This window comes from Haliotis rufescens, unplaced genomic scaffold (genome assembly GCF_023055435.1).
Source record: "Haliotis rufescens isolate VD_foot unplaced genomic scaffold, xgHalRufe1.0.p SCAF_7, whole genome shotgun sequence".
NCBI lineage: Eukaryota > Metazoa > Mollusca > Gastropoda > Lepetellida > Haliotidae > Haliotis > Haliotis rufescens.
Window position 1 is genome coordinate 45,297,851 of NW_025964361.1, and position 24,987 is coordinate 45,322,837.

General features: G+C 37.8%; 1 protein-coding gene across 1 annotated transcript in view; it reads right to left on the bottom strand.

Annotated features, from left to right (window-relative positions):
* Positions 1-2,756: 2,756 nt before the first annotated feature.
* The window catches only part of LOC124115636 (alpha-1,3-mannosyl-glycoprotein 4-beta-N-acetylglucosaminyltransferase B-like), a 60,457-nt gene continuing 38,226 nt past the window's right edge, over positions 2,757-24,987 (bottom strand). Inside the window, exons 8-14 of the mRNA XM_046476694.2 lie at positions 24,225-24,300; positions 19,400-19,514; positions 17,913-18,043; positions 16,126-16,233; positions 14,639-14,832; positions 12,513-12,792; positions 2,757-11,755 (exon numbers count right to left, since the gene is read on the bottom strand). Of these exons, the coding sequence (XP_046332650.1) occupies positions 11,726-11,755; positions 12,513-12,792; positions 14,639-14,832; positions 16,126-16,233; positions 17,913-18,043; positions 19,400-19,514; positions 24,225-24,300 (934 nt within the window). The 3' untranslated portion in view covers positions 2,757-11,725. The remainder of the gene's footprint in view (positions 11,756-12,512; positions 12,793-14,638; positions 14,833-16,125; positions 16,234-17,912; positions 18,044-19,399; positions 19,515-24,224; positions 24,301-24,987) is intronic.

Sequence of the window (24,987 nt, forward strand, 5' to 3'; positions counted from 1 at the left end):
TAAGCTTCCTTGCTTTGAGCTCTATCAACACAGTCCTTAGAACCTTTTAACACTGTCTTTCTTGAAAGACGATAATTCCTTGTTAATGAGATGGTTGACTGAAGACGTAACATTTGACTGCATTAATTGAGTCGCTTTGATTAAATGTTCCATGTGAAAGGGGACATGTGCCTCAAGGTCAGAGAATCCGGAAGCTAGACTGTCACTACCAAAGCGTGCCCCCGCTTTTAACAGTATTCCAGTCATATCGCGGTGTGTCAGCTTAATGTGGGAGGAAAGCTCGAAAGTGATGCAGGTCTCAGACATTTACCACTTCGGTGAAACCCATGAGCACAGGTATAGTGCTGACAAACCTAGAAACATAATTGGGGTGAACCGGGATTCGAACCCACAATCATAGGTTTCTGGCGTGCCCAAGGGCCGCAACTCTGCACAGCGAATGACGGCGCCTTAGACGACTGGGCCACCCGTGCCCGGTGGTCACAGAAACTGAGCACCCAATCCATTTGTGTCAACACTTATGACAAGAATAGTGTAACTTGGCACCAATTTTACCACTGAATCCCTATGGGATTTAAACATCAGTAGAATAATTTACAACCGGAATAACAAAGAACTCGTACACGATGGATACTATGAAGTTTTTATTTCTGAAATATCTGCTCTCGTTCTTTCTCAATACAAATCTAGTTTTAAGTTTGTATTGTACATGCACACTGGCTAAACAATTATATGTTTAGGAGCTAGAACACCTAGATTTACATGTTGTCAAATGCATCTTCTGCATCAACCCTATATCGTGAAACATACATTTCTACTAATATCGTTTACATACAATTTATCTTTGTTTACATATTAGAAACAAACACAATGCTGTGCACATATTCAAGAAACAGGATCAGAGTTCAATACCATCAACATACCATTTGATTGACCTGGTTGGAAATACACCCTTGTGGGACTGATGAGAATTGGGTTGGTGCCCTGATCATGTATATCTACACTTACTGACCAGCACAGTCCCAGTATTCCTTTACCATGGCAAGATGTCTCACAATGCTAACAGGTAGAAACTGGATACAACTAATACATCTTGTGTTTTGGCAGTTTCTACATGAACTACAACAAATACTGTATTCGCCATATTAAGTGAGTGAGTGAGTGAGTATGGTTTTTACGCCGCTTTTAGCAATATTCCAGCAATATCACGGCAGGGGACACCAGAAATGGGCTTCACACATTGTACCCATGTCGGGAATCAAACCCGGGTCTTTGGCGTGAAGAGCGAGCGCTTTAACCACTAGGCTACCTGACCGCCCCTCGCCGTATTAAGCACCTTGATCCAAAAAGCCCCCCTCTGACCAATTCTGTAAGCAATTCTTACAAGAACTCCATACTTATCTCTAAAATTTAGTATGTTCTTATGTATATTACAGATTTTATTTACATAATACACTGCAGTGTGGAAGATATATAATTGCCTTGTAACTATTATCAAAAGTGTATTAGTATTAGGTTTGTTCTCTAAAGCTTGATCTCCAGAAACACATTTAACTTGTGTATGGCTTAAGTAAGCACCTCCTTTCTATACTTTCTAAGTGATGCTTATTACGGCAAATATGGAACATCTAGTGTTTTGTCAGTTACATGATGGCATAGCCCGTATCAGGCACAGGGAATGAGCACTCCACTCGCATACACTTATTAGTTAGTATCCGACATCACCGTCAAACACAAAATTTTGTCCCTGTGAAACTGGCAGTCTCAGCTCATTTCATTCAAGTACCGTATTTGACGTAATAAGCGCCCATGGCAATATTTGCTAATATATTGGCTAGTGAATAATCCCAATTAGCACCCCTTAAAATTGATCAATGTACACAAGACTTATTTATTCGTGTATAATACGCACTTGTGTGTTATATGCACCCTGAATTATGGGCAATTAAATTATGGAAATATGTCTGTCGTGTATAATATGCACAGACTTTTCTTTTGTATCATTTCAGGCTGTCAGCATAAACCACTCAATTTACGATCTTTCAACTCTTTCACCAAAATTATATTCTAATAAGAGCTCCTATTTCTAATGTTGAGAGTGCCCTGGGCGCTTATTACATCGAATACAGTAATTAAAAAAACATTATTTTATTTATTTTGAAGTTTTTAAATCCTATCTATTTTGCCTTTTATGCCCAATGGAATCTGTTTTGGTGGATAATTGAGACTGGTTATTATCTTGCATTGACATTTAATATTTGTACTTGTTAATTTAATGGACCGAAACTGGGCACCTGATGATGGTCCTCTTTTCCACAGAAAGGTGTTTTAAAAGAAGTGGTCAGGTTCAAAATCTTCTTTAAGCTTTCTTTACAACTACATAACAATTTCCCTGCACAAATCAAAGAGAAAGTTCAATAGTCTTTTCAGATAAGATATAACTAATGTCCATTTAGACACCTAATTAATACTATTTTGACTTGCAATCATTAACACACAAGAACACGTCACACAAGGAAGTAAACTGCATTCTGCCTACACCAAAATAAACACACACACCACTTGATAACACTGGAAGACAAGCACCTGCTCTACATCCAAGGGACAGTGTCAAATGTTCTATGGCATTTATTTTGGATTTTCTACCTGTACCAACTGTCATTGGATAAAATGTTACACCTTTTCACCCAATTAAAATGTCAAATGTAAGTGTTGTGGGAAACTTTGTAACAAGGGTTGACAACTTGCCTTATTTCTTTTTTTACATATACATCTTTTTTACTTCTGGCATTTTCAAGTGCACAAAACTGGCTAAAGCAGCCCCAAAATGACCATGTTTTCAACTTCTAAGAGAACATCTTACAATGAGCAAGTCCATGACCCAAAGGTCTTTATTTTCTTGCCATGTTTGTCCTGAATGCAAGTCAAAAACATGCATGTGGTGAAATAAACAAATGCTAGTTCTCATTAATGTGAAGACATCTGATAACTTTCATAACAATTTCTAAATTGTTGGGCTTTTCCCAAATCATGCACATACTGGGGGCCAAAAAGGGCCCTAATCATACCTTGTCATCACACCTGCATATGCTGTGCGTGTTTCAAGTGTTTTACAGATCACAAGTAATTTGAACCATTCTCCACAATGTGAACATGTATTTGAGCAATGACCAATTAGGAATGCCTTGCTCTGCAATAACTTATCCATACATGTTTGACACTGTCCCACACCACAGGCTATCAAAACATTTTATACAGAATGTCCACAAAGCACATAAACTACAGTCAATGTTGTATTGTATTAAGCTGCCTGCTCCATTAAGTACCCCCGGACCAACTTCCAGACAATTTCGTAAGTAATGTTTATAACAAGGTTCATACAGATATGAGACACTAAAATTCAAGGCCTTTTCAACTGTCATTTTCAAGGCTTTCTTATTTGGGTTATTAGCCTTAGTCTTTCAATATAAGACCTAAGCAGTAACAACATCACAAATAAACATTCAAAACCAAATAAAATAAAATAATTCATATATTTTTATACTTTAAAAACAAGTATGTATTTTGTACAAATTCAAGGCTTTTCAAACTATTTTGGCAATTTTCAAGGCTGACACTAAAGATCAAGGCCTTTTCAAGCCTGTACGAACCATGTGTAAGCACCCCTACTAAGGGCGGAAATTTACATTAGTTCCTATTTGCTTGTGCATACTGCATATTTGCTTACAGAAAACAGCAGCGCAGAACGGGTATACAATTGCCAAGTAACTATTATTTAAAAGCTTTAGTATTACTGACATTTGAAAGAAGGTTTTTCACTACTCTCTCCAATCAAACCATCTTGATTGTGAATGGTTTTAGTGCCTCCCCCCAGCGATTAAGCGAATAAACTACGTGTCATTTGATTGCTGACAGTAGGACAGTAGTTGCTGTGAATTTAATATCACAAATATCACATATCATGAAGAAAAATAATATAAACAAACCTATGGCAAGTATAATACTTATATTCCTAATTTCAGATATTTAAGAAATGAGGGTGGGTAATAATCTCTTTATCAAATGGACAATCTTATAATATTCAGGACATACTTTCATTATCATTTAGCAACTGCACCAAACATCATATTGAAGGAATACAGAAGTCTCTATCATTACTACAGTTGCTCTGTACACATTAGCATCCTCTCAAAACGTCTTTGAGAGGCATTTTGAAGTAGTATGGATTTCAAAGCATGAGATGTAAGCAACAAACACCGTGTTGGGAAACCCTGGAATAAGGCTTACTCCTCTTTCATCTAAATCCAAATGTCTAACCTCTGCACATGCATATACAGGGTAGTTACCAAGAAAAACCTGCTGAAACATTGGATGTTATAACACACCCTAGTGGTGTCAATAATTTGATCATACCTTGCATTTAGATACTCATTTCTGATTGGTTACTGAATTGGCATTTTCTATCAATATATCACTCTGAAAGATAAGGTAAAATTAATATATCCTGATAATAAACTGGGTAGGGCTTGTGTTGCATTATTGTGTTGCATTATTGCACTGCATTATTGCGCTGAATAATGCCACCTATTTCAATTTTTGTGTGTTAATGATTTAATTAGGAACTCTCTGAAGGTATTATTGTGGACATATTTGTTAATAAGAATTGACTTCAATGTATTTTGTGTTTATGGAGATATAAACGTTTATGAAGAGGATCATAATGGACTGACCCATATAATTAATCATAAAATCATTCATTGTTCATGACAATTTTATGTGATGTTCCAACAACGGAGTTACTGAGCTGATGTCTCAATTTTGAGATCAGGAAACCCATATTTTTCTATACTTTCACAGAAGAAGGAATATGGATAAAACATAGAATAACTTACAAGCAATGAGGAAGTATCTGTCCCTCCAGAATTAGTGTTGAAAGTTGTCAAACAAAATTACAGTCAAGTCTCGTTAATCTGACACTCGTGAATCCGACAATCTGCTTTATCCGACACAAATGATAGAAACCGATTAAATCAGTGTAAGTAATCTCCGACACCCCTAATTTGCAACAAATTACCGAAATCACTCATTAATCAGTCTCGTTAATCCGACACAGTGATCAGCATACTCCGTGGTCATCTGCGACTTCCATTCCAGACTATGCTTTTTAAAGTATTTTGAATAAGTCACACAGTCAATAACAGTTATTTTGTGTTAAGCTTTAGATGTTGCATGATTAGAAAACATATTCAGCTAACAATGTAACATAACAATTTGAATATTTCATTTTTCATTTTTTTATGACGTGTTTGTAACTATCATGTAGTTATCCGATTTTCGACCACGAACATTGATACTACTTAAATTCGTTTTTCCAACATACTTGTTAATCCGACATAATCATATGCAACCAACCATGTCGGATTAACGGGACATGACTGTAATTTACTTGGGACTGATAATCCGTAGTTCCTCCTTGTGCATAAGTTATACTCTAAATATTTTTCATTGGCACTACTCATTGTTAGAAAGAAGTGTATTGGTCTGCGGAGTGCAAAGAAATTATGTACATAAAGAGACGGTGTTGAAGGTGAGGAGAAAGTAACACACCATATATACAGTGGCGTTTTCTTACCAATTCGATGTATCATCTTCACAGATTTACATAAATACTGATTCCAAATTCTAAATCAACTACCATAACGACAATTCACACCAGTGCACTTTTGATTATGAGATGAAATAATATCGTTCTTTCTGAAATAACATATCTGAGAGTAACAAGAAACAAAGGAGAGTAAAACTACTCTTCTTTTCCCCTTTTTTTTATCATTGCACAAGGGAAACTGATATCACCTTCATACATATATCAAACAACTGAAGATAAAAGAACATATCTGTGCCTTAAATAAATTAATCATCAATACCATAAATCCTCCAAGAAATTTGAAAATAGTCTCCAAAAAATTCAAAATGATATCTTTTATGCAAATTCTATTTCTCCTTTAAATGAAATACAAATACATCTGAGAACACATAAGAAAATGTTAATGGTTTGTCAACAAAGACCAGTTAAAGGACTGCATCTGACTTCCATGTATTCCATAACAAGACAACCAACATCAAGCACCTGTTTGGCACTAGGTCAGGACAACTGGCCAATAGTTATCCCAAAACATATGTTCAACATAAAACAACACTCACCGTGAAAACAGAGCTAACTTACTACTAACTGCACTTAAAACATTTGTGAATTGTGGAGGAATTCATGTCATGTTGTTAAAGTACTGTGGATCCTCGTTAGTCTGGATCTTGGGCATGATGACTGGCCATATCAGAGTCATTTCAGGAACAGAGAAACCGGTGGTTGATAGTGTGACAATCAATTCCCACATCTCTGTTCGCAATGAAGCAGTTGATGGCTACAACCGAGACTTCATATTCAACGGTGGTTTCCCATGTACACTCATTGACATTTTCACCACTGCCCCCCCATTGTGTCTGTGAATCAAGACTATTTTTTTTTAGCCTAACAAACAATTGGTGAGTGAGTGAGTTTGGTTTTACGCCGCTTTTAGCAATATTCCAGCAATATCACGGCGGAGGACACCAGAAATGGGCTTCACACATTGTACCCATTTCGGGAATCGAACCCGGGTCCTCGGCGTGACGAGCAACAAACAATTGGAGTCAAGCAGTGTTTAAGGAAAGCTGTCTGCAACAAACTGGAGACTTTTTCAGGACAGCATGCCTTGTGTCATGTGCTTAGGAACCACACATCCTGCAGACCTGAGTACGGCTTCTTTAGTCAACACTTGTGCCTTGTATTGGATTCAGGGGGAAGTTCTCTCCCCTGTAACCCAAAGCATCCTGATTACCAAGGTTCTACTGTACTGTTAACACATTGTTATTATTTACAACACAACATGCACAAAAACAACACTTAAGTATATTTACACATGACAATGAATCATCAGTCTTTTATAATTAAACTAAGGACACATATAATATAAGAAATGTATAAACATGATTAATACACTATAAGTCATCACATTCTAAAAATATATCTATTTTGGAACTAATCCATCTGGTTCCACTTCTTTAACAATGTGTATAAAATGCTAGTTCCCATCGTGCATAGATGATTAAAATGATATTTCATTCACACGAAACCATTTTTGATTTCTCTTTCACTTAACAATCTATTAAAAATGGCAAGTCTCTCTCATCATAACATCATATCTTCTGTAAGTTCAATACTATACAATCCTTTCATTATAGGGACACATGGAGGTGTCCTTGAATCCCTCATCATAACACAGTAAATAAGAAATGAAGACTAGACTGCTGTTGACTTCGACCTAGGTGTGAGGTTATGACTGCTGTTGACTTCAACCTAGGGGAGGTTATGACTGCTGTTGACTTCGACCTAGGTGTGAGGTTATGCCTGCTGTTGACTTCGACCTAGGTGTGAGGTTATGACTGCTGATGACTTCGACCTAGGTGTGAGGTTATGCCTGCTGTTGACTTCGACCTAGGTGTGAGGTTATGACTGCTGTTGACTTCGACCTAGGTGTGAGGTTATGACTGCTGTTGACTTCGACCTAGGTGTGAGGTTATGCCTGCTGTTGACTTCGACCTAGGTGTGAGGTTATGACTGCTGTTGACTTCGACCTAGGTGTGAGGTTATGCCTGCTGTTGACTTCGACCTAGGTGTGAGGTTATGCCTGCTGTTGACTTCAGCTTAGGTGTGAGGTTATACCTGCTGTTGACTTTGACATAGGTGTGAGGTTATGCCTGCTGTTGACTTCGCCACAGGCGTGAGGTTAATATCACCTACAAAGGCTTGCTTGTCAGGGTTAAAATAAAAATATTATACACATGTGATCTGAAACTTCTGAAATTGACACATGTCTTACGGCAGCCTGTAAGGACCATTTGTTCTTCTATTTTTAGCAATGTTGAAATTTCAGGATACTAAGTTGAAATTTCAAGATAATGATTGTGAAATTTCAAGATGATAAGTTGAAATTTTAAGATTTTAACATATGTAAGATGAATTTTTCAAGACGCTATGTTGTAATTCAAGATGCTAAGTTGAAATTTCAAGATAATGATCTTGGCATTTCAAGATATGTTGAAAGTTTCAGATTTTAACTTGAAATTTTAACATATGTACCATAGAAACTTCAATAAAAAAACAAATGGCCCTAAAAGGCTTTCATACAGGTCTTGTATATAGCAATATTGAAGCACAGTAACCAGTGTGTTACTGAAAGTCAACCACAACCTTTAATTGACCTCGGTCTTGTTCTGCAAAACAATCTTAGGACTATGACCATCCTAAATCTATGTTAGAAAACAGTAGTAGTACCAAGATTGCTTTGTTGAATGGGGCACTGAGTCTTGGTCCACAATCTTACAGCTACAGATATCTCACTCTGTACTGAAGTATGAGTAAGTGAGTGGGCTTTATACAGTATTTCAGCTAACGCATGGCAGCTTAACACAATGTATCCATGTGGGGAAACAAACCTAAGTGGCGTAACAATTAAAGCCACACTTTTAACCCCTTAGCTACCCCATCAGCTAAAAGAGTGTCATGACAGTTGTAGCTCCAAGATCGTTTGTGGAACTGTTTTCTCCGACCCAGGTTGTGTATGGATGCCAAAAGGGACAGTGTCCTCAAACAAACTGAAGTGGATGTGAAAACTTTCAACGTTCATTTTCATTTTCCATTGCACATCATATTCCAACAAAAGACATAGTAAATTGATACTATTTCATTCAAACTGACTAGATTGAGGTGAACTAGATAACAACAATTTCAATAGGAAACAGGCATAAAAATCTGACTTAATTGACTGAACACATTTGACTTTGGCCTCAGTGTAAAAATCTATCCTATCTGAACTAAAACATCAAGCACACAATTATTAATAAAAGTATATCTAACAAAAATGTCAGAATTATTTTCATGGATTAATTTAACCATAAATAAAATGGAATCTGGCAACTTAAAACCTTGAATTTCATCAAAACATTTTGGGGGGTAAAACTAAAGAAAATCTCTAAAAATATATAACAAATCATTTTCCTAAAGACAGGAATACATACATGTTATATGGCACATGTACTGTTTCAGTGATGTTTTTACACACTTTCTGATTAAATAGTGTTATAATACGCTCTGTAATTTCAACTCTCTAACAACACAAAACAAATTATGTACAAAGTAAAAACAGGACAAATGACTTCAACAAAAGCACCATGAAACTTGACCTATCACGTCCATCACCATATAATCTTTCCTTGGAACTGATGTGATATCCAAGAAACAGCCCAATGTCCTACTGGAGTACATATCACTCTCAAAAAGGCTGGCATGTTCAGTAATGCCATGAATACAGGCCAACCTGCAACCATACAACACAGATAATCGTTCATGTGAACTGATCTTGATGTTCAGGAACAATGTTTCTAGTTGAGTGGTCCTCACTGAACATGCTGGTAATTATTCTCTAAGACAGGCCATCTAGCAACAATGTTAGAAAGGGACAATAGACCACAATGTTACAGCTTTGTGTTTTCTACACAGGGGTGTGATATGCTGCATACTGCTATACAGATGTCTTCATACAATACAAATTACAATGAAAGTATCATAAAAGATAATTATTTGATCTCAAATGTTGTGAAATTATACATTTGTGATACACAAGAAATAAATATTTGAGATTTGCACAATGCCCACATTGAGATTTATATATATGTATGTATATATATATATATATATATATATATATATATATGTAGCAGGACGTGGAGTCATCCAACAAGATGATATCCTTACCTTGTCAGCCTGCTGACAGGGTTAACCTCTTTGGTCATGTGGACAAGGCATCCGACCTCTGATCAGAAGGTCCATAGTTCGAATCCCATAATGGGACTCAGATATTTTATGGCTGCTACATATATACATATGTATATCATTTGTCTTATGATACAACTAATGTAAAAGTAAGCATTGATAGTGACTAGATTCTGTAAAGCTGTGCAGTCACACCCCTAATTAACTGGCACATAATGTTAGTCATACATTGTCATCTCAACTAGGGCTGGGACGGGTCGGGTCGGGTCGGGTCGGGTCGGGTGGGTACTGAGAAGGACCCGGGTACCCACAGGACTACCCGGACCTGTGGTTAGTCACGGGATATATTGTTTAATGACTCTATGTTTACATTACAAGTCACTAATGTTTGCATTTCTTTTTGACTGTGTATGTATGACCAGATTGTTTTAAATGTGTATCTAAATACATTTTGCCATGGCTAATGTCAAACTTTTCCATCAGACAGTTTGTACCCATTTCTTGAGACCCATGTAGGGTCGGGTAATAGGGGGTGGGTACCCGGGTAGTAAATTTGGACATGTCCCAGCCCTAATCTCAGCCTTCCTGACATCCTCGAAAGTCGCGCTCAAACTCTGACATGAAAACTGGAAAGCAAATTTTCTCATTTTCTTTTGAATAGCATATATACACGCGTGTTTTCAAATCAGTAGTAAATGTTATAACAACTTTAATACATTGTTGTTTTGCAATATTACCAGCACTTGTCTTTTGTATCAAAAAAAGAAACATTAGCAACTGCCTGTGCCATTTCTCTTTTTCTCTGTCATGAAAAGGTTCAATGATATACATTATACATGATATATATGGAAGTCTTCGATAGTCATTTAGAAGTTGGGAGAACATGAACACATGACACTTTTTACGGATGGCAACTTCTTTTATTCTGTGTACGATGTTTCAGAGCTACTTCTTGCTCCTTCATCACCTGATGAAGTAGCTCTGAAATGTCATACATAGAATAAAAGAAGTTATCATACCTCCATGTCAGAAAGATGAGATCTAATTGATCAACGTGACCTTGGAGGGTAATAAATTTCTCAGCGGGGGAATAAATCTCTTATACACCACCACATGCATTTCTGAGAGACAGAATAAATCCTTTATACCTCGCTTCAAAGTAAAAAGCCGCACACTTTTTCCGAGCCAATGGATGTCGTGTGACATAGCGCAAGCTAACCTCAGCTCAATCTAGCAGCTGTTTTCTATCAATTTGGAATTTATTTAAATTCTTTTACATCATATTAAAACTTGACGGTAAGATAAATTCGTTGCAGCAGGATCACTCGTGGTACATGGGTTTTATACCACTCGCCTCTGGCTCATTGTTTAAAACCTAACACGGTATGCATAAAACCCAATGTACCTCTCGTGATCCTACTACAACTTATATCGCTATCCATAAAAAGAGTCATGTATTCATGTTACGGTGAAGCTAACCTTTTTCTTAGAATTTCCAAAATTGTTCAACCTAGAAACATATTTTATTCCTAACATCTCTGCAATGTGCACAATGTGTATATCTACATGCCACTCAGAAAGGTAACCATGGAAACAGGCAAGCTGCAAATGCACATATCACACAACTGGTTAAGTTCTCTGGTTTCGTGCAATGTTTGGCATGGTATTGACTTACTGTTGCCAAACTGAAAAACAACAAGATTATCACACTTGAATAGAAATGCACTAATACTATGGCTGTTTCCCTAAGAATGGGTCATAGGTGCTTCCCATTGGTTGTTATAAGTGATTTGATGGTGTAGATCTACAGCAATGTTGGCGACTGGTTACACATCTTTCAGATCCACTTTATGAACTTTATATTTGCTTCCTCTCCTTCACATGAATCTGAAAAAGAAAACATTTGGAGTGGAAAATGAGAATTAGCGATGTGATGATTCAACGATGTATTGATGCATCTAAATTCATACCTAATGATACAAGATACTCCTACCCACCTACACCAGTTTATGATTAAGGATGAGTGAGTGAGTACGGTTTTACGCTGCTTTTAGCAATATTCCAGCAATATCACGGAAATGGGCTTCACACATTGTACCCATGTCGGGAATCGAATCCGGGTCTTCGATGTAACCAGCAAACTCTTTAACCACTAGGCTACCTGAATGCCCCTTATGATAAAGGATGTCTGCTGAAAAGCTGTGTTCACTGCTTAACTCAAACTGCCGTGTATTGGGAGTAATTTACTACATGTTTTAAGTCAATCTATCTCCAGTATGAAGCGATGAAGTAATATATGGTGTAATATATGATGCAAAAAGTGAATCTGGTCCCATGTTATGACATGTCTTGCTAACATCAAAAGTGACTGAGAGTAGCACTGCAACGTTCCTTAAACTATCACATACCTGCAGTGTAACCTTTCTATGTCTTATTATAGTACTGTATGACTTCATACATGGGATGTTGCTGCATGTTGGAAATTTAGGGAAATATTTAAATGATCATGATTTTTATCATTTTTCACCAAAAAGTGCACACGAAAAATGAGAAATTATTATGCTTTCTTACACATATGTTCCATGCTATTAATATTATTAATATAATTAATTATGCAAATCTGTTTGCACAGAAAACTTCTCACCTCACTAATAACAAGCCAATGATTACTGTCCGACTGGAAGTGAATACGTAATACTGCTATCTTTCCGAGATCTTCTGGGACATCTCCCTCACATATACCTTGGTCATCAAAAACGCCAAGTATGTAGTAACCTTCCTCTTTGGTTTGCTTTTCCCCTGGTGCAAAGTCCAGCTTTGGCAGGTGAACTGTTTCATCTGGTGGAGTTTCTGGAAGAACTTCAATTGTGCCATCGTAAACCCGGTCATCAGTGTGGTCAGTGTTACCGGTTCGGAAGAGAAACCTGCAATGAGGAGACAGTGATTTTAAGTTGTTCTGAACGATATTCTACAGCCATATCGCCTCTATCACCTTATATGTAAAATACTTAAATTTTATTGGTCAACGACATTTTATCAATTTCTATGCAGCAAGTCTTTGAAAGGCATTTAGAAGTAATGCGCATAAGGAAGAGATTTATGGATGTCAACTTCTTTATTATGAGGAACACAACGTTTCGGAGTACATGCTTACACCTTCATCAGGTGATCAGAAGTTGACATCCATACATTCCCTTCCATAATTATATGTATCCTGCAACAATTATACATATGATCCCTAATGATCTCTGACCGATTTCTGTCATACTGGCAGTTCAAGTTCCTTACCTCAGAACAGTGCTGTTTAATGTATATTAACAATGAATTCTTCAGTATGTGATGAGAGAACCTAGAAAAACATTAACAAATTGTCTGGCAAAATGGCGACAAACATATGCTTCACATCTCATTCTCTGTTTGTTTCCAAATTATGAGGGCGGTCGGGTAGTCTAGTGGTTAAAGCGTTCGCTCGTCACGCCGAAGACCCGGTTTGATTCCCGACATGGGTACAATGTGTGAAGCCCATTTCTGGTGTCCCCCCGCCGTGATATTGCTGGAATATTGCTAAAAGCAGCGTAAAACCATACTCACTCACTCACTCCAAATTATGATAAATGATAAACAGAGTAGTTTTGATTGGATTTCAAAAAGTTTCTCCCAACATTCGGTTGTGTTTACATTGTCAGTCACTGTTTGAAACTGAAACACTGCCACCTTGCAGGCTATTTGTAGTAAGCGGATACTGAACTAGTCATCTTGAGTGACAAATGTAATGAGTACTATTTAGGAAATAATCATACTGTGTTTTCAATGTAGAGCTATGTCACCTGTAGATTAAACCGCGCTAATTGAGTTTGGAACCGAACTCGCAGAGTTTTTATCTCCATTCTAGCATGACTAAATAAAACGCGAACTCTTTGGTATAAGTGAGTGAGTGAGTATGGTTTTACGCCGCTTTTAGCAATATTCCAGCAATATCACGGCGGGGGACACCAGAAATTGGCTTCACACATTGTACCCATGTCTGGAATCGAACCCAGGTCTTGGGCGTGACGAGTGAACGCTTTAACCACTAGACTACCCGACCGCCCCTCTTTGGTATTAGCAGATATATTGAGTGCAGCAGCATGGGTGAGTCCAGTGTTTTGAGTGGGTTGTCAATCTGAATTACTGAATCACTGACAACAACCTGTATCTGCTCAAGCAGTTTGTTTACAGCGTAATACTTCACTTGATTATATGACAGGCATTGGAAGCATATAAGCACAGCAACTTGGCAAGATAACATGAGGTGGGCACCCCTCAAGGAAAGTAAACAAGCTTTGCAAAGCTTTCGTTTTACACTGCATGTCACCATTATGACGTCATCTCGCTTATTGTGACACAAAAGATATGATGTCAGAGTCATATATAGAAAAGCGCCAAATTCCAAGCTCTCTGTTGTCCCCAAAACTTAAATACATTCTCTTCGTAGATTTCTATCGTGTTTTCTGCAGGAAATGTATTGCCACACATCCTTTGAATATTGTAGAAACTGCAACTTTGCATTTTGTAACCTGTAATTGTAGACATAATTACTTAATTATGCCTTCCGACAATGACTGATAAAAGTAGTATTCTATAAATATTAGCTTCTGTGGTGATGTGGCCATCAAACCAGCTGTTTTAATCAGAGGGGCTTTATTGTGATTTATAGCCTCTGATTGACCAATCAGAATTGAGCCATTTCCAAATTCATGGTAGAATCATCATTCAACACCAATGACTCACTTTTCAAGCAGGATTGGAGGATTGAGCTTGACATCTATGACATCGCCTTCTGAGGGACTTGTGGCCCAGTAAAAGGTTTCCCCAATGTAGGCCTTCACAAGGGTATACTTCTGGTAGGTCTTCAGGGAGGAACCAAGGGTGGCAGCAGGATTCACATGGGCACGGTACAAACCTTGCTTGCCAAAGTCCTTGTCCTGCAATGTAAACCACACAGTGCTCTCCATTAGTTAATGAACATGTACACACTGTCATCAAATACATTTGGTTCCATATGTGTGTCTGTGTTATCACCCTCAAATGAAAAGTGTTAAGTGCTTATAATTGTAGTGTTTATAACATAACTTAAGTCTTTCGATATATGTATCATGTCACCACAGCCATACATATACCGTATTCGACCTAATAAGCAACCAGGGCGCTCTCAAAATTAGAAATAGGGGGCTCTTATTAGAATATTATTTTGGTGGAAAAAAAACAGTTGAAAGATCGAAAATTTCGTGGTTTATGCTGACAGCCTGAAATGTTTATATACGACAGATATATGTTTCCAGAATTATATTGCCCATAATTAAGGGTGCATATAACAGACGAGTGCGTATTATAAGCGAATAAATAAGTCATGTGTACATTGATCAGTCGGAAGGGGTGCTAATTGGGATTGTTCACTAGCCAATATATTAGCAAATATCAGCGTGGGCGCTTATTAGAGCGGGGCGCTTATTACGTCGAGTACGGTAAGCTAATGTTAACCTTAACATAAGGTACTTGGGACCTAATCTCCTTAAAATTGTCACAACTCACATATTCTTAACAAGGGTAGACAGATGGAGCACTAAGATCACTTGGTAGAGGGTGAGGTAACAACAAGTACCTTCTTTTAATATCATTTGGAATGATGCAGCCGGGATCAAACCCCGGACCTTCTGCTCTCTGGGCGGACGTTCTACCACTAGACCACGATGTGGTCACTTGGTAGAAGGAGACACAGAATTGTTTGTTTGTTTTCACACAGCATTAAGCAAATATTCCAGCTGTATCACTGTGGCCTGTAAAGAACCGAGTCTGGACCAGACAAACAAATGACCGATGTTATCAGCAATGTCCCTTGCTGTTGGGGTACGATGACATGCAGTCAACCAAGTCTCCAGGTTAGAATAGGTCTTCAGCAACCCATGCTTGTTGTACGAGTCGACTAACAAGATTGGGTGGTATGGCTCCCTGCCTTGGTTGATGCATTTCATCATATCCCAATTGCTTGGATCGATGGTCATAATGTCAATCACTGAACTGTCTGGTCGAGAGTAGACTTTTATAGACCACCGTCATATAGCTGGATCATTATTGAGTGCGGCATTAAACCACAAACAAAAAAACCAAACAAATCTGATCACCTGATCCATTCTGTCACCTCTTACAACAAGCCTATTTTGTCGGTGACCTATTCTAACCCAGAATCCTCATGGAGGCTCCAGTCTTAAATACATTACCTTCAGTTTCTGCACCTTTCCCTTGAGAGATGAAGTGAGACCCACATGCTGGAATAGAGACGGTTTGAATCTACGTCTCACTTGAAGCTTCATTCTGTTACAGTGTTTCTGAGGGAAAAAAAGACATGGATCAGTGCATTCTTTTTGTGATAACTGCTAAGACATATTTACATTTGAGAAAACTTATACTTTTCATTATTCATTTGACTATTTTGACAGGCAATGTTTTTATCCGTTAGGTAAAAAAGAAAGTAGTTTGGACATTCATACAAATTAACTGATTCCAGAATGTCTGCTGGCAATTATTTATCTTTTTGTGAAGTGGCACAAAGGATATTCTTCTACTCTGTTTGTCCGGCTCAATGAGTGAGTGAGTTGGGTTTAACGCCGCTTTTAACAGTATTCCAGTTATATCACGGCGTGTCAGCTTAATGTGGGAGGAAAGCCCAAAGTGATGCAGGTCTCAGAGGTTTACCACTTTGGTGAAACCCACGAGCACGGGTATGGTGCTGACAAACCTAGAAACATAATCGGGGCGAACCGGGATTCTTTCCGGCTCAAACCTCACAGGCCACCATGATATAGCTGGACTATTGTTAACTGCAGAATTAATCAACATTCTCTTACTCGTCCTGTTTCACAAGCAAGGCTTGAGCTTAAAGTATTAAACTCCTACATATTAACAAAAATATGCGATAGAAGATTAATATTTACTCTCTGAAATGAAATATTTAGAAATGTTTTTGCTAATTTATCTTATGATATATATTATTATACTGATCAGCTTTGTATAGGGATAATCAGGTACTTCATTTATTTAACTATACACTTGACATAATATTATAATGAGTAAGTGAGTTGGGTTTAATGACGCTTTAAACAGTACGACATTTGTACCACAGTATGTGAGCTTAATGTATAAGGAAAGCCTGAAGTGATGCAAGTCTGAGATGTTTACCACTTTGGTTAAAAACCCATGAGCATTGGTATGGTGCTGACAAACCTAGAAAAATAATCAGGGCAAACAGGGATACGAACCCACAATCATAAGTTTCTAGTAGGCCCAAGGGACACAACTCTGCCAAGCACATTGCAGTGCCTGAGATGACTTGGCCACATATGCCCCCTAACATATTATGAGAATCTGTTTTGTGTATGATGGAAATATAAAAAAAACCTTTCAAAAGTGGAGTAGTATAAAAGAAGCTGAGAGAATCTCATTATTTTCAGATACTAATGAAAAAATCTAGACTTGGCAAACCACAAGAGACACGGGATATTTAGTCTGTTTGAGAGATTTACGCAATAGCTGTGCATAGGTTTGTTGAACATGTCCATTTGTGATGTAACCCTGTGGAGTTGTTGGTATTTCTTCCATAACATTTTAGAATCCTACATTCTGATAGGTCACCCAGAATCTAGGTTAGACCATGATCCTGTTGATGACTGCATTACTGCAAAAGTATATATTTATTCAGAAGCATTTCTTTTGCAAAGCCACCTGTTTGACAATAGTAAATTGGGTTCTTACTTCTTTAACTTTGCTTAATAACATGGTGCTGGTCATATATTATTTTAACAAGTGTCACAATACATTTCAGGCGGAACACTTGACTAACAAATACTGAGTGTATTGTAAAATTCAGTAACATCACCATGGCTTGAATTTTGGTGCTTCTCTATGCCATACTTGTCCTGTTCCGTTTTGAATGAAATTTACAGGTATCTAATCTACGTTTGAAACCTTAGAATTGAAAAGACTAGGTTCTTCTCCCGAGGGAACTCACATGATCCTTTTCAGGGCTGCACACTTTGACCTGTAGAAGGTGGTCTAGAAGCCAGTCAATGGGCTTCTCAGCATAGAACATCAGAAAGAACTCAACCACCAGTGGGATGTCAGCTGACTTGAACATTTTCCCTAAAAAACAACAACAGAGCTCTGTTATCATGCTTATGATTGTTTTCAATATTCCACATTTGCCTATGTTAATATTTGTTGAACAAGGCTCATGTAAATATTCACTCTTAACTGTGACATGCTTTAAGGCCGAAGTTGCAGCAGTGGTTACAACTTGGTACAGTTTACATTGATGTTTGAAAGGTGAGGTGAGGTGAAATGCATTGGTTTAACGTTGTGCCTGAGATTATTGCACTTATATAGTGATGTGCATTCACGTGTATGTATGTGTGTGTGTGTGTGTGTGGCTGCTTGTACTAATCCGGACTGATGCCGATTTATAGTGCTAGCACGCTGAGATACCATGCTGCAGTTTAACATGAATACCCCACTCAGACACAGTATACTGACTCCGAGCCGACCAGTCCTTGTTTTAGCCCCTTAATGCCGAGCGCCAGACAGGGCAACAACAAGTACCATCTTTTAACGTCTTTTGGTATGACGCGGCTGGGGATCGAACCCCGGACCTTCCGCTCTCCGGGCGGACGCTCTACCATTAGACCACGGAGGCGGTCTTGATATTTGAAAGGAATGAAGGTTAACAATAATATGACAAACTACAAACAACAGTATTTCTTGTGATATTTAACATTGTTTCACAGGAATAAGGTCAATATAAATATTACAATCCACAAATAACTTTGTTTATTACCTATGAGGGCAAACTTATCGGGGTTCATAAAAATCATATGTGCCCTAGGGTCATATCATGTCACGAGACAACAGTGTATTGTTTCCATCATCCGGACGGCATTGTTGACGTCATTCAAATCTTATTGTGACATGAGGTCAGAATGACGTCACACTAGAAACGACTTCATAGCTGAAGATTGTTGACATCATTTGGCAAATAGTGGTTCTGCTGCTGTTGCGACTTGCTGTATAAACACTAAAATTTGTCTCTGTATGTAGACATCTTCTTTGGTAATATATAGAACATTATGTTTGTGTTCAGTGTTCATGTTCCATGTCGTAAACTTTGTATGACATGAATACTCATTTAATCCCTCTTCCCACATCTAACCAATGAAATCAATGCCCAGGTAAACATTTGCATGATTATTCTCTAATTTGGACAAGACTTCCTGAGGACCCCGGTACCTACAGGTGGAATAGTGAATGCAATAAGCGCAGAAGCTGATTATAAGCTACTCCCATAAAACTAACAGTTTCAATGGAACAACACAACAATATATGCAATATTTAAAAATAATTTTCAAAATGTATGTATGATACCATCTAAAATGCAAAGGCTAGATTTTAACTATATGAATGTATTAATAGTTACACCTGTTGTTTTGATTTTCGAACACCTACCAATGAATCCAAGGGCAGAGAACTCTAAAAGTAGCCAGTCATCTGTTTTCTGCTGATATGCAAATGACTTCATAATTGACAGGTACCCCGGTTTTGCCATAACATCATCCTCCAGCTGAAAGAAAGTTCCGAAACATATTACTTTTAATATCATCTCAGGACAAATGGACATTGACATTTTTGTTGCAACAGTGTTTTTTTGTTTGTTTAACGCTGCACTCTGCAATATTCCAGCTATATGACAGCGGTCTGTAAATAATCAAGTCAGGACCAGACAACCCAGTGATTGACATAATGAGCATCGATCCATGCAATTGGGATCGATGACAAGCATTAACCAAGTCAACGAGCCTGACCACCCGATACAACCAGTGAATACTAATATGTATCTAATATGTATCTCTTTAACAGAGTTGAAAATATACCTATGTATTTTACTGTACTATAAAAAGTCTTAAAATGTTAACATTTTGTGTACCGGTACTGATCTTTGGGTAGGAATATAAACAAGCAAACTAGACAAATTATCCACAAATGTTGTCTACAAGTTGAATCTATGAAAAATAAACTTGCTTTGTCTATATTACAAGTATTAGTCAAAAGTTACATATTCATTTCAAAATTCCAATTACCCAGTAGACAATATCCTAACAACAAAAAATCATGTTATCATAATAGCAAACACAAAAGCTGGAGTGCACCATGTCTGTTATATATATTTACATTACAACATAATGGAGCACAAAAAACACACAAACTTACATTACTGATTGTTGGATGTAAAATGTGAGGAGAGGTGAGGTGAAATGTGTTCGTAGTAGTCCGGACATATACCGGTTTAATCATACCAGCCCACTGTGATACCATGCCGCTGTTTAACATACCATATCCCTCATGCCAACAATGTCTTTTGGAATGATGTGGCAATGGGATAGCAAACACTCTAAGATACAGTTACAGTAAGAGGTTTTTTGTTTGTTTCTTCAGAAACTTGTGTTCAATGCACACTTGTGTTTGAAATATTCAGTATGATAATATATAACACTGTTTGTTTGTGTGTTGTTTAACACCACACTCAGCAATATTCCAATTATATGATGGTTGTTTGTAAATAATCGAATCTGGACCAGACAATGCAGTGACTCACATCATTAGCATTGATCCATGCAACTGGGATACAATGACATGTATCAACCAAGACAGCGAATCTGACAACCTAATCCTGTTAGTTGCCTCTTATGACAAATATGAGTTTCTGAAGACCGATTCTTGCCCGTATCTTCATGGGTTGTATAACACAGAATAACACTTAAATTAGCTCTTCAATAGTTTTTTTAACTCCTGAGGTGCTTTATAGGGATATCGTTCTGCAACAATATTTGTTCAATATGTAAAAAATATTCCTTGCAAACAAAAAGAAAAAAATATTTATATGAGGAGGCATCTTGAGCTAGGAATGAAGAACATGCACCCAATCATTTATTGTGATCTGTCTGAAAACAAATATGTAACAGAAGCAGACACAACAGGAAAGATCATTGGAAGCAAATTTGCTAACTCAAACTATATGAACAAAATCATGGCTAGTTAGAAGTTAGATACTGTAGTCTTACTGAAAAATACATGTCATTAGAATTAGAGTGAGTGAGTAAGTGTGTATGGTTTAATGCTGCTTTTAGCAACATTCCAGCAATATCACAGCAAAAGGACACAAGAAATGGCTTCACACTTTGTACCCATGTGGGGAATCAAACCCGAGCCTTCATGAGCGAATGCTTTAACCACAAGGCTACCCAAATTAGAAATAGAAACAAACAGCAAACTATTAGGTCACTCAAAACAAATACTTGGGACAAACTAACAAAACTATACATTTTAAATCATCACCTGACATCATGACAAATAAATAAACACCATTAAAAGAACCATGTACTTTGATATTTGTTTTTGTTTTGAACAAAACAAAACAAAAATACTAAACAGCTAAAAGAAAATGTTTTAACATACAAATTATTAGAACCAGTTAAGCTGAAAAAAGTCAAGAGCACTGAAATTACAACACTATTGACAATACGAAATTAGTTAAGGCAATAATTAACAGAAGTGAAAATATTATGAGTAGCATAAATGTGAGTGGGTTAGTAGTATCATGATTTGAAAAGTAAAAACATGATTTAAGTGAGGGTTGCTATCACTGACTGAAGCCCCCATAATTACGAATTACCCATAATTCTGCTTCATAGTCCCATGCGACTGGAAAACAACAAGCAACATGCTACCAAAAACAACAAAGACATCCAAGACATCACATGACACAGGACATGGAGGGTCAATTCTATGATCATCTTTTAATTTATTTGCTTGGGGAGGTGAAAATTAAAAACAAACTTGTCAGTCTGAATATTGTTTACATACTGGGTTGTTTGTAGGAAAAACATGCTAACCATTCAAAATGTAGTATTTTAACCATGGTAACATCTTGTGACAAGTTTTCCCATCTGGTAGAGAAGGGCGTATTCAGCAGCCAACAACACAAAGCATCAGATGAGAGGGCTGGTCAACAAGTTCTAAGCCTGACTAACTTTCAACCATGGGCCATAACAAAGTGAACTAGTCAATGTAGTACATCGTTTGAGTAGTTCCTTGCAAGTGTGTTGGGTCTGTTGAGGCCGTTTGTATATTAGTGACAGCCAGTTGACTGTGATAGGGGTCCAAATGGAGATGAAATAGAAAAGAACAAGTACCAAGCAGTGATCAAGTTTTTGATGTCAGAGAAAAGTACTCCCCGAGAAATTCATGACCGAATGTCACAAGTGTATGGTGATATGTGCCCGAGCTATTCCACTGTCAAACGTTGGGCAGCTATGTGAACAAGCCTTGATGATGACCCTAGATCTGGACGTCCCTCAACTTCCATCAATGAAGATTCCATCAAAGAGATAGAAAAACTTCTACTGTCAGATAGACATATTACCATTGATGAACAGGTCTAAACCATGGATCCATTGAAACTACTCTTCATGAACATGAATAAGATATCAGCTCGTTGTGAGCCGAAGTTTCTCAATTCTGAACTTGAGGAAAAAAGAACTGAAATTACCAGAGAAAATTTAGAGCTAATTGAGGAGGATATCATCAAATTCAAAAAGAAAATTAGTAACGGGTGATGAAACATATGTCTACCACTACGCTACCGAGTCTAAACGTTAATCCATGGAATGGCACCATTCTCCTTCTCCAGCACCAAAGAAAATCAAGATCAGTGAAGAATTTTTTGTGGCCACTGTATTTTGGGATGCAAATCAAAGAAAATCAAAAGACCATTACCAGTGCCTACTATGCTTCATCGCCTGAGAGATTCCATCAAAGAAAAGCGGCAAGGAATGGCGACTGCTGTCGTTCTACTACTTCATGACAATACCTCTTCTCACACCTCTCTACTTGCAAAGGCTGCTTTGCAACAATGTGGGTTCGATGAGGTTCCTAACCATCCATACTCGCCAGACCTTGCACCAAGTGATTTCCACCTGTTTCCTAAACTGAATAAACACCTTCGGGGGAAGTGCATGACGACAATGATGACCTCAAAGCTGCCTAGAATGGGTTTTTTTCAGGGTGGCTTCAGAATACTTCTTCCTGACTGGAATTGAAAAGCTTCACTATCGATGTGAGAAGTAGGGAGATTATGTTGAAAAAAAATAATTATAAACACTTTCACAATAGTTGGTTTGGTTTGTTAGGCTTAGAACTTTTTGACCTGCCCTCGCATTATGATTTCAATTTCTTGTGCTTAAAATATTAAATCATAATGTGGGGTAAGACCAAAGCGCTAGAATCTCTCAGAAGTCAAGCTGCCGAACATGGTCACCCTTCCAAGAGTGAGTGAGTGAGTATTGTTTTACGCCGCTTTTAGCAATATTCCAGCAATATCACGGCGGGGGACACCAGAAATGGGCTTCACACATTGTACCCATGTCGGGAATCGAACCCAGATCTTTGGCGTGACGAGCGAACGCTTTAACCACTAGGCTACCCGACCGCCCCACACCCATCCAAGAACAGTTTGTGATCAATGTTGCTTAACCTCACCTAATTTTGAACTTGTGTGCTGTGCACAGGACCATGTGAATTTGTGTTTGTAGGAAAGCATGGTAATTTGTATTAAGGTAATCATTAACTAATAAATTGATATCCATAATAAAAACAACAATAAAACTGTGGTTTGCATACAAACAAATGGGTATTGGAGTACTTGAATCAAGCTTGCTTTTCTGCCAACTGCCCATCCCTATTCCCTCTTACTGTGGCCTATGCATTTATCATCCATCCACTAATAACACTCTTCCATTGTTATCCTACCAGAATGTGCATTGGTAAGCAAAACTCTTTTTAAAAGCATGAATATCTAAGCCTGATTAATGACATCTTCTAAAGCATCACCTTACAAAGAAGATATCCATTCCCAATTCTCAGTTTGTTTTAACTCTCTATTAAGGGATTTGTATTTAATCCTTCATGTCATACTTTTTTACTGAGGAAGTTTTAATTTGGAAGTTGGAGATGAGTTTGTTTCCCAATTCTCAAATAATAACTGCAGGTTGGAAACTGGTACAAAAAAATTGGTGAGTATGTATTTTTTAGGTCAACTGACAAAACATTCACGCTACACATTGCCAGATATTTGAAGCAGTAGACAATATTAAGCGAGCAGTTCAAGACACTGAATGTCAGTGACAGTGTTCCAAGGACATTGGATTATCACACTTAGCACCAGAAAGGGCACCTGTTGAGTGTGTTTGCAGCTAGTGAAGATCCTATGACATACCTGCACATAGTAGACTCCCCTGCTTCGGGCATACAGCATCAGGAAGGAGTAGTCCAGGTTCTGCTTTGTTCTCCATCTGTAAAACATCAAGACAGTCACTATGAATCAAGTTTTTCACACAATGGGATATTCCTAGAACGCTCCTACCAGGGCAATGCTTGTAGGACCTTATCAGTTTGTTTGTTTGTTTGTTTATTGCAGCACTCAGCAATATTCCAGCTATATGACAGCAGACTGTAAATAATCGAGTCTGGACCAAACAATCCAGTGATTGACAACATGACCATCAATCCAAGCAATTGGGATCGATGACATGCTTCAACCAAGTCAGCGAGCCAGACCCCCCAATCCCGTTAGTCGCCTCTTACGACAAGCATAGTTGCCTTTTACGGCAAGTTTGGGTTGCTGAAGACCTATTCTACCCCGGATCTTCATGGGTCGTTTACATTAATGCATTGTTTGGGAAACATATGTACTGGTCCCGATCATCTTAGTCGCCTCTTACGGCACGCGTAGTCGCCTTTTACAACAAGCATGGGTTGCTGAAGACCTATTCTACCCTGGATCTTCACGGGCCACCTGTGCATCAGTTTCAGTAGAATTTTAATATAGATATATGGACTTTCTTACCTATCTTATTAGAACAAGAACTACTATAACTAGAACTAGACTGAGCATTTGTCTACGTCCACAGTTTGAGTGTTTAAATCCCAGATTTGTTCATTTTGATTCTTGGTTTGTCAGCACCAGTGCTCGTATGGCT